At 48.3% G+C, this 11,073-nt stretch overlaps 1 protein-coding gene across 9 annotated transcripts in view; it reads right to left on the bottom strand.

Moving 5' to 3' along the window:
* Positions 1 to 587: 587 nt before the first annotated feature.
* Positions 588 to 11,073, bottom strand: part of TRAF3IP1 (TRAF3 interacting protein 1) — a 58,217-nt gene continuing 47,731 nt past the window's right edge. For all 9 annotated transcript variants that reach the window (XM_072961957.1, XM_072961958.1, XM_072961959.1 and 6 more), the window contains 2 exons: positions 2,445 to 2,668; positions 588 to 979 (listed from right to left, as the gene is read on the bottom strand). In XM_072961957.1, coding sequence (XP_072818058.1) covers positions 814 to 979; positions 2,445 to 2,668 — 390 coding nt within the window. In that variant the 3' untranslated portion in view covers positions 588 to 813. The remainder of the gene's footprint in view (positions 980 to 2,444; positions 2,669 to 11,073) is intronic.

The following is an 11,073-nucleotide window of genomic DNA, read 5'->3' as shown; positions in this document are numbered from 1 at the left end:
GGAAAGGCATGATGCCGACGCCCCGGCGAGCAAGCCCCTCCTCCCGCGGGAACCAGGACGCCCGCCAGCTGCACTCGTAGGCCCGGGGGAGACCCAGGGGCAAAATGCTGAAGACAGTGAGGATACAGCCTGCGACAATCTCATGCCCAATGTCCGTGAAGGCCATTATGAAACCTCCTTTTGAAATTCATGAACTTTAAGGGCTGGAAATATAAGCAAAAGATAATAGGGGCCAATAAGAAAATTACATAAAGAAGTGCCTGCAATTACAAAGAGATTAAAAGTTCACATCTACCTGATATGGGCTGATATCAACCCTTCTCAAGTGGGAAGGAGCTAAAAATACAACTCATTCCTTTTCAGGCCTCATTCTATTTATGACGTTCGCATCAGAAAGGACAGCCATCCTTCACTCAGTGCTTGGCTCCCGGAAGTCCTGTCCCCCGGCCAGAGACTGAAATCGAGGACTCCTGCCTTGGTGTGCCAGCACCACTTACCTGCGAGAGAATTCTGGTTCAGAATGAACAGAACAGGCCTCCGCAGAAACACAAAGAACAGGAAAGTTGTAAAGAACCTCCTCACACAGCCATTTTGAAGAGCTATTTATAACTAGCAAGGGCTCCAGCTGGAGGACGGGAGGAGACGCGGCCTCTCGCACACCGAACACGCCTGGCGCTGCGAAGCTCTGCAGCTCGCTGGGGAGCGTCGTCAACGGTTCGTCCTCCTCAGAGGGGAGCTCGAGGAGTCACGGCGTCCCCGGCTCCTGGCACCTTCCGACTGAGGACGACCGCTAGGCTTTGCAACTTGGAGCTTTCACCTTCTGGAACTCAAATTGATACTGTACACCATTTTCTGAATTTTCTCTTCATTCTTTAGAACGTTGGCCTTCACAGCGCAGATCCTGTCCTGCTGGTCTCTAACCAGCTGCTCCAGCTCCGCCAGCTCCGCCTTCAACGGCTCCACCGCAGCGTCTGTGATGCTGGCGGGAGACAAAAGCAGGGGTGCGTAAGGGTCCTTCTGTTTAGATTTGCTTCTTGATAAAACGGTGAAAGACAATGAGAGTAAGAACAGGGTAAGAACATAAACATACTAGGATAATGATACAAAGGGGGAAAAACCTCACACCTGGGAAAAATCTGTTTCTTATTTTCACAATCCCTGCCACAAGCAAAAGTCAAGTCGAACATGAAATGTATACAAAGGAGGTTAACACTCTCAAAGGAGGGGCTGAAAGTCCCGAGTTCACGTATGCTGCCCAGAGCCCGGGGGCCATCGACACCACGAGCCCCGCCTTCCTCGCGGGGCCCCCACTTTCCTCGCAGGAACCCGGCCTCCAGGAGAGGCTCACCAGCTCCAGGGGCTTCCAGCTGAGGCCCCTCTGCCTCACGTGTTCAAGACAAGTCAGGAGGCCCTTCAGTTCCTGCGTTAAATGCTAGGAAAAGTCTAGAAATTACTTGGGAAAGCTGAGGCCAGAAGTAACCTCTCCCTTTAGTGTTCATAGAGCATATAAACACAGAATAAAATACAGCAAAAAACAGAGATAGTTTCCAACCATCATACCATAAAGCAAAATCAGGTTTCGTAAGGAAGAGACGTCTGCGGTGGCATTTTTTAACACCTTAAATCAAAATTTAAGAAGCGCTAACAAACAATCATGCCAGAAGAGGCACCAAAAGCTCTCCATGACTTTCTACTTCTGTCAAGCTGTATATTTTAACATTTACTTAGGGGACTTTTTAAGAATAAGCAGACTAATAATAAAGAGTAGACCTTCACCATAATGTGCTTTTAATTATATGGACTTAGAGCTGTATCATTGAGTCCAATCGAGTGTTTTCTAAAACAAACTGTTAACAGGTGATATAGTTACATGCGCCACAGATTCACTGATTAAAAATAGAGATTATCAAACACTTTCCTAAAATAAATCTCTTTTTAGGGGCCATCACATTTCTGTTATGGCATCCTCTTCAAAATGGGTTCACCAGCATTTCTTTTAGAGCACAAAATTAAAATACTTTCAAATTACAAACACTTACAAAATTTGGGGGATTTCGATAAGACACAGAGAAACTATGGTATCCAAACCGCAAATGTTCCTATCTTTTTAAATGTCTAAGTCTACTTTGTTTTTTATTTAATCAGTCTTCTTTGGGGGGTGTGGGGGAGGTAATTAGGTTTTTATTTAATTTATTTTTAATGGAGGTGCTGAGGATTGAACCTAGGGCCTTGCGCATGCTAAGCACACGCTCTACCACCAAGCTACACCCTCCCCTATTTTGCTTTTGAACAATGACTGCAGATCTTTTCTAATTGCTACGAAGAAATGCACTATAGGATCTGAATGAAAAAGAAGCGTGCTTCCTTCCAGGCAGGAGGTAAGAGAGGGCCGAGAGGGAGTGGTTTCCAGGGAGCTCTCTCCCCAGGCCCCGCGCCCCCCCCACCTCTGCTCCTTCTGCAGGGCCTCAGCGTGCTGCATGTTCTCGGCGCGCCACAGCTGCAGCTCGTTCTGCATGGCGTCCACGTCCTCCTGGATGTAGTCCATGATCTTGCCCAGGGGGAGCGCGCTGCGGCACAGGGTCTGGGTGGACACACGGAGCCTCTCTATCTCCTTGGAGACTATGTCCTTCTCCTTCTTCCACGCCAACTCAAAGACCAGCAGCTTGTCCTATAGTCAGTGGGGAGGGACGAAGAGAGAGAAACCCCCTCACTCTAAGGCAGGACGGCGCGGGGGTGGGGACAGAGCCGGCTCAGGACCCCGGCCGGGTGCGCAGGTCAGCAGTGCCGGCCAGGGGCTGCTCCTGGAGGGCTGTCCGAGGGCCACACTCCTCTACGGCAGGATGTTATTTCCCAACTGACCACTTACTGCGGTTGTTACTACAGAAGCTCAAGGACCGTGATGACTTTCCCCAACAGCCTGGCAGAAAGGGGCCCTGACCCTGCACTTCGCTCCCTGAACACCCCACCTTTCCCACCTCAAACGCTGAAACCCAGTTTGCCAAGGAGGAAAGCAACCTGCACTAGAAGCAGAGGCCAGGGAGGTGGACGGGGGGGGGGGGTGCAGAGGGCGTGGCTGGCAGACCCCCGGGGCTGCGGCGCAGGGCCCCGGGGGAGGGGCGCACACAGCAGCAGGTGAAGGCGGTGAGGATACAGAGGCGAGAACCTCATCCAGTTTCCGCCAGGAGCTCCAGGGCTCCTTGACAAGCAATATTTAGAGTTCTCTTCACGTGAGATTTTGATACAGGCGTCTCTGAGTTTCAAAAACTGATGTCCGAATCAACCAGCAGTTTCAACTGGGAAACCTTTCCTGGGAGGATAACACCGTTTCGGAAGCCCGCCCTGGCGCGCCCACGCCACACAGGCTGGCTGAATGCCCCTGTTCTACCCACTGACAGCATGAGTCAGATGCGCTAAGTCAAAATTAATCAACTTCTTGTTTTATTTTTACACTTGCTTTATTACGTTGCATAACCACTTGCGTCATGTCTAATTCCAGTTTCAGACTACAGACCCCAGGAGGGCAGGAATATTTCAGACTGTAGACACCTTAAGTATCTCCCAAATGAACAGATGAAGTGCATTAGTAATTCATGTGTCAAGATCATAGTTCCACCGCCTCCTGGCCTTTGGCAAACACGTGGGAAGCCTTAACATAATGCCTGACACACGGTGTCAACCGGGACTAGAAGTAACAGGCAGAACTCACAGAACTAGGAGTGAGTGCTGCAAGGCTGCGGGACACAAGGCACACCTACAAAAACCAATTCTGTTTCCATTTGCTGGCAACAAACACATAAGTACAAAAATTAAAAATACAATGCCATTTACAGTTGCTTAGAAAAAGAGAAATGCTAGGTGTAACTCTGACAAAATATGTATGTAACTTGTACACTGAAAACCACACAAAGCGGATGAAATAAGTCAAGGAGGGTCTAAACGAGAGCCAAACCGTGCTTGTCCACCGCAAGATTCACTGCAAGATTCAAGCCGTCACTTCTGCCCAAAATGATGTACAAGTTTAACACAACTCCTGCCCAAATCCCAAACTGCAGATATGGACGCGATTAGACTAAAATGTATACAGAAAGGCAAAGGAACCAGCATGGCTAAAACACTCCGAAAAAGAAGAAATGAGAGGGCGGAATCAGGCTACCCACTTCCTGGTCTTGTCATTCGGCTACAGCAATCAAGACAGTGGCGCTGGCAGGGTGGACGCCCAGGCCAGTGGCACAGAACAGAGAATCCAGAAACAGACCCTCACAAACACGGCCCATGGCTTCTGACCCAGGTACCAAGCGATCCAGCCGAGGAAACACAGCCTTTCAGCATACACGCGTGGGAGCCCCTGGACGGCCACGGGGGGAGAAAATGAACCTTGCTTGACCTATGTCCCACACCTCATACAAAAATCAACTCAGAATGGATCACAGACTTAAATATAAAGCATAGAACTATAAAACTTCTAGGAAAAAAGTTGGAAGAAAATCCTTGGGATCTAGGGCCAAAGATTTCTCAGATTTGACGTCAAAAGCGTGATCCCCTAAAGGGAAAACCGTAAGTGGACTCTTTCACAATTAAGTCTGCTGTACAAGAGACCCTGCTGAGTGGACGGAAAACAAACTAGAGGGTGAGAGAACGCATGTTCAAAACACAGACCGGACAAAGGACCAGTGTCTAGAATATCAAAACTCTCAAAAGCCAACGGTAAACGGCAAAACGGCAAATAATCCGATCAGAAAATGAGACCACACACAGAAACAAGCTCCAAGTGGCTTAAAGCCTTACACGTAAGACACGACACCATAAAACTCCCAGCAGAGAACACGAGCAAAACATTCTCTGACATAAATCACAGCGACGACTTCTTAGCCCGGCCTCCCAAAGCAAAAGACATAAAAGCAAAAATAAACAAATGGGACCTAATCAAACTTGCAAGGTTTTGCACAGCAAAGGGAATGACAAAGAAAATGAAAAGATAACCTATGAAATGGGAGAAGATATTTGCAAATGATGCGACATACAAAGGCTTAATTTCCAAAACATACAAACAACTCATACAGCTTAATATAAAAAATAAAACCCAATCAAAAAGTGGGCAGAAGACCTAAACAGACATTTCTCCAAGGAAGACACACAGCTGGCCAACAGGCACATGAAAAGATGCTCTACGCAGCTAATTATCAGAGAAATGCAAATCAAAACTACAGTGAGGCATCACCTCACAGCAGTCAGAATGGCCATCATCAAAAAGTGTGCAAAGGACAAATGCTGGAGAGGGTGTCGAGAGAAGGGAGCCCTCCTGCACTGCTGGTGGGGGTGTAAATTGGTGCAGCCCCTATGGAAAACAGTACAGAGGTTCCTTTAAAAACTAAAAATAGAGGTACCATATGACCCAGCAATCCTACTCCCAGGCATATACCTGGAGAAGATACGACTCCCACGCCGTCATTTGAAAAGACACCTGCACCCCAATGCTCATAGCAGCACTATTTACAATAGCCAAGACATGGAAACAGCCTAAACGTCCATCAACAGATGACTGGATAAAGATGTGGCAATGTATATACAATGGAATACTACTTGGCCATAAAAAAGAACAAAATACAGCAATTTGCAGCAACATGGATGGATCTAGAGATGATCATACTAAGTGAAGTAAGTCAGAAAGAAAAAGATAAATATGATATCACTTACATGTGGAATCTAAAATAATACAAATGAACTTATTTATAAAATAGAAACATACTCAGAAAACATAATTTTGGTTACCAAAGGGGAAAGGGGTGGAGAGGGATAAATTAGGAGCTCAGGATTAGCAGATACAAACTACTATACACAAAACAGATAAACAGTAAGGACCTACCGTATAACACAGGGAACAATATTCAGTACCTTGTAATAACCTACAATGGAAAAAAATCTGAAAAAAGAATATGTGTGTGTGTATAAGACGGAATCAGTTTACTGTACACCTGCAACTAGCAGAACACTGTAAATCAACCATACTTCAATTAAAAAATAATAGATTCAAAAAAATTAGAAAATTGGCCAAAAAAAGACGTTTCACCAAAGATACATAGATGGCCAACAGTCACATGAAAAGATGTTCAAAATCATTACCTACTAAGGAAATGCAAACTAGAACCACATGAGATATCACTCCACACCTATCAGAATGGCTAAAACAAAAAGCAGTGACCACACCAAATGCTGGTAAGGATGCAGGGAAACTGTACCCCTCACTCGTGGCTGGTGGGAATGTACAATGGCACAGGTGCTCTGGAAACTAGTTCGGCTGTTTCTTTAAAAACTAAACGTGCAACTGTCATACAACCAAGTAGTCGCATTGCTGGGCGCTTATTCCAGAGCAGTGAAGCCATGCTTACGTAAGAACCTGCATAGGTTTGCTTGTAGAAACTTTATTCAAAGCGGCCAAAAGCTCGACAACCAGGTGCCCTTTAACACGTGAAGAGCTAAATAAACGAGACTACCTCCATATTGTGGACTACTACTTGGTGACGGAAAGGAATGGACTGCCGAGTCACACAGCAACCCGGACAGACCTCCAGAGAGCTTTGCTGAGTGACAGCTACCAATCTCAAACTTTATGTGCTGCATGATTCCATTTATAACGTTCTTAAAATGATAAAATTATAAAAAGAGAGAACAGATTAGTGGCTGTCAGGGGTTCAGGACGAGGTGGGCTGGCAGACAGGCAGTGGGTATGGTTACAGAAGGGCAACAAGAGGGACCCTTGTGATGATGGAGAAGTTCTGTATCTTGACTGTGTCAAGGTCACATTCTGGCTGTGATACCGTACTCGGTTCTGCAGGATGTTAGCAGTGGGAAAACTGAGTCAAATGTCCCTGGGATCTCTCTATTATTTCTTACAACTGCATCAGAATCTACCATTATCTTAAAATAAGTTTAATTAGAGAAAAAAAGGTAGTGGCTATAAAAATGCCTTTAAATTAAAATGCTAAATAACTAAAAGAATTGGTATAATAATAAACTACTTTCCAGGAAAAACTGTATTGTCTTTATAATGCTGACTGACTTAGTTGATAAATTTTAAATTCTGTTTAAACCCATTCACAATGATTAGGTAATTCATATGTATTTGGTATCGTGTTGACTCTAACACAAAACTGTTCAGGGTATAGAACTTAGGGTGGAGACTAACATTCATAAATGTCTTATAAAATTGGCAAGTCACAATGTGGATGAAGACACTAAGGTGTCATCTGCCAAACCCCTTCATATTTCTGTGCCACAGAACCACACAGAATCTGGAACACTAATCTTAAAGTTTTTCATTTTACTTTTAAGAGGCTAAGAATTTAAGACAAGATACATTTGGGCCAAGATTATGATAGTCAGGAGAAGCTTTTAGTGTTGCTGCAAACACGCTGCTGCAAAATTACCTAAATTCTGGCATTTTTCAGACTTTCATTTAAACTGGAGCAGCGGGTGGGGTGGGAAGTCAAGCTCTGACCGTGCGCTTCAGAGAGCGCACCCCACGACAGCAGGCTCCGCTTTACGCGCGGCTCGTCCTGCGCGCCAGCGACTTCCCTGCAAACACAGCCATCATAAACCCTCATTTTACAGACTTCGTATGTACAGCAAAATTTGAGAATCTACCACCATGCTCACCACACAGGACTCAGTCCCATGAAATAGGCTTAATTTCTGAAAACAGAAGACCGAAAAGTAACGAAACTACGCCATTATAGAAAATCGCTCCCAACCCCCCCAGAACCCAGAGCACCTGCGGTCGGGATCGCGTGCTCCGCAGGGACAAGCCCGCCCGCCCAGCCTCACCGCCTCCTCACTTCACAGCCTCAGGAGCTCAACTCGACCTCTGTGCACCTCGGCTTCCTCACAGTAAAGTGGAAATAATAATATTTATCCTGCAGGTGAGATTAAATGGGATAATACAAAATAAGCACCTCCGCACCTCGCACACAGTGACCCTCCATAAACAGCCCTGCCTGGCAGGCGCGCTGGGCACCCGGCACACGGGCAGAAGCACGCGGAGATGCGTCCACGAAACTAGATCTGAAATCACTAGGTCACGCTGGGGACCCTGGCCACGACGTCAGTTCCTACAGGTGACCCAGGGGGTGGCAGCCGTGTGTGTGTCACAGGGACACAGGTTCGCCCTCCTGCGCCTCCTGCCTCCTACCCCGCTGGCCTTCCCCCTGAGGCTGCAGGCCATTGACTCAGCTGGTTTCCGGCGGGAAGGCCTCGGGCACGAGCTTCGGCATTGGGCTGGCCGCCTCTCACGTGCGCTTCAGAAGCAGCGATTTCCCAAGACTTTCCAGGTGAGCAGCGACTTACTTGGGGGACCTGAATTATTCACATTTACCACACGTACACCTGTCTCCAGAAATGTGGGTGCTGGTGTTTATAGTGACTTCTAAATGTGTAATTATTCATTACAACACATACACATAAAAACTATTGACCTGAGAGGTCTGTTTCTTTATGTTTCCAAGCAACGCTTTGGGAGGAAAAGGGACTATTCCTTTTATTAAAATAATGTTGAAAAGCCTGACTGACCCTCAGTGACTGCCAGCGGCCTCTCAGAAGCAGGACTCGGGTTCCACAGGAGCTGGTGGCACCTGCCCACAGCCGCGCCTGCCGCAGGCCCTCGGGGCGCGAACACCCCCGTGCGGGGCCCCAGCCTCCAGCAGCAAACCCAGTAAACAGAAGCCTGGCTCCCTGGGAGGGTGGACAGAAAACCCACGAGTGCGAGTATCCGCTGTACACAGCACCCTCTCCTGCGGCCTCAGGAAGCGACCTATAGACCCGCTGCCAGAAGCCCAGGAACGCCCGCGTCCAGGCTCCACGGGCAGAGCAGAGGCCGACAGGATCTCTGAGGGGCCTGTTCGCCCGGGAAGACCCCGCCGTCAAACCTCTCAGTAACCCGCGCGTGCGTCTCCAGTGTGGGTCACCCTGGGCGTCCTGAACACACAGCGAAACGGTCTGTAACCAAGCCCTTGAACGGTTGGCACACATACAAAAAAGCACCTAAGACAGGAGTGGACAGTTTAACCAACTGATGAAGTGACAACTGCAGCCATCACCTGGGTCAGGAAAGCAAACCGCGCCCGGGTCCCCAGCGCCCGAGGTCGCAGTCAGGCTGCCAACCTCGGTGACCGAGTCCGGGTGAGCGTGACGGGCTCCGCTGCAGGCCGACCTGCGTGCCCGTCCCGCCGACCGGGGACGCTGGGATCGCGCGGGGCACGGCCGCGGGTCTGCCCCGTCGGCTCAGCACCGTGCTCAGGGATCGGCAGTGGTTACAGGCACGTGTGTTCGGCTCGTTCGCGCTGCTGGACGGGCACTTCACGCCGCTGACGGGCACAGGCACCCCTGGTCTGGGGCCACCACAAACAACGCAACCTTGAATCGCCTCACGCATCTGTCCCAGGGCACCGGGCTCAGGCTCCTCCAGGTGGGCAGCAAGCGGCGGCACCGCTGCGTCCAACGGCACAGCGCCTCCCACCGTGACACGTGGCACGCACGTTTGCAGAATGCTTTGTACCGACTACACCAAATCATCTTCATCAGCCAGTATGTTACGTCTCAGTTATAACACCGACTCCCACGGCATTTCTACCGTCCGACAAGCGCAGGTCATACCCGCTGAACCCTGGCAGCGGAAAGAAAACCGCTGCCCCAAGCCAGGGGCATCCTGTTAGAAGGAAACCTTCCTGATGGTGAAATCTGCTCGTGCAGCAACTACAGATAAGACGTAAACAGGAGCAAGAAGCTCTGAGAAAGTCCGCGTGAGAAGCTACATACTGTGAGGTTAACTGCCCAGCCTGGGGCCAGACAGATGAGGGGCGACACCCCGCCTCTGGGACTCACTGTCTCCGTAACCTTGGACAAGGCAACTCTTGTGCCTCAGTCTCCTGACCTAGAGAATGGGGATAACACCTCTCTCATAAATTACCGGGAGGGTTAAATAAAGTGACGCCTGCAGCTCCTCAGTGACAACACGCGCTCTCTCATGTCAGCTGTTGTTATAATTATCACATTGTCCACGGGGAAGGATACCCGACGGGTAACTTCTGTAGGAGAAACAGAGCATACAAGGAGCGACTTAGCACCCGGCACAGAGGAAATCAAAAGATCATTCAACGTTAGCTACTTCTACGAACATTCGTGTCCTCGGAAAGGAACAAGGGACTCCCGGGAACCGTGTGTAAAGGAAGAGTGAGGAGGCTTGGCATGAGGCCCCGTGCCGTCCCTGCAGCTGGACCCAAAGGCTAGTGAACAGAGCAGAGGAGACACACCTTCGCACTGGCCATTCTGACCGACCTGAAAAACGGAGATAATTTTAAGCTCATCACCCAGAGAACTGATCATCTGGGCACTATCAAAGCAAGCGACAGGGAAACGCAGGACCCAATTCTCTGCTAAAATGATCCCTTCTCTACTTAGAGCAATGAAAGTAAATAAGAACACAGCATCACAGGCTTAAAGCTAATCCCTTCCAACACTTTTATAAAAGACTATTCTCACACATTTATTCTTTCAGATAAACTTCAGAATACTCTTTGCCAAATTCCGAAACAACCACTGAACGTTTATTGCAATTGCATTAAATTTATAATTTGAGAGAAATTATATCTCTCATTAAGTTTCGATCCAGAAAGACAATGTCTCTCTCGACTTTTCCCAGGCCTTTTATATTTCTTGGTAAAATTCTGTGGCTTCTCAATACACTTACTGCAAATTCTTGTTAAATGCACACTTTTGTTTCCAGGTCTGAGGGGGAACTTGATACACATTGTTTCCAACTGGCTATTGCTGACATACAGGGGAAACACCCACTTTGGTGTATTGGCTTTGTCACTAACCATCTCATAAATTTTTTTAATAGTTTTAACCTTTAGGGGGTTGACTCACTTGATAGACTGCTGTCACCTTCCAATGATGACGACCCCGCCCCCTCCCTTCTGGAAGTCAGCCTCATTTTCTCCTGCACTGGTTGGGCCCTCCCAAGGAGCTGAGCAGGGCTCCATTTCTCGTCCTTGCTCCTGAGTCCCGGGGAAACGCCCACAG

This window comes from Vicugna pacos, chromosome 5, assembly GCF_048564905.1.
Source record: "Vicugna pacos chromosome 5, VicPac4, whole genome shotgun sequence".
Lineage (NCBI taxonomy): Eukaryota > Metazoa > Chordata > Mammalia > Artiodactyla > Camelidae > Vicugna > Vicugna pacos.
Note: the sequence above shows the minus strand (reverse complement) of the source record. Positions and strands in the feature narration are given on the sequence as shown.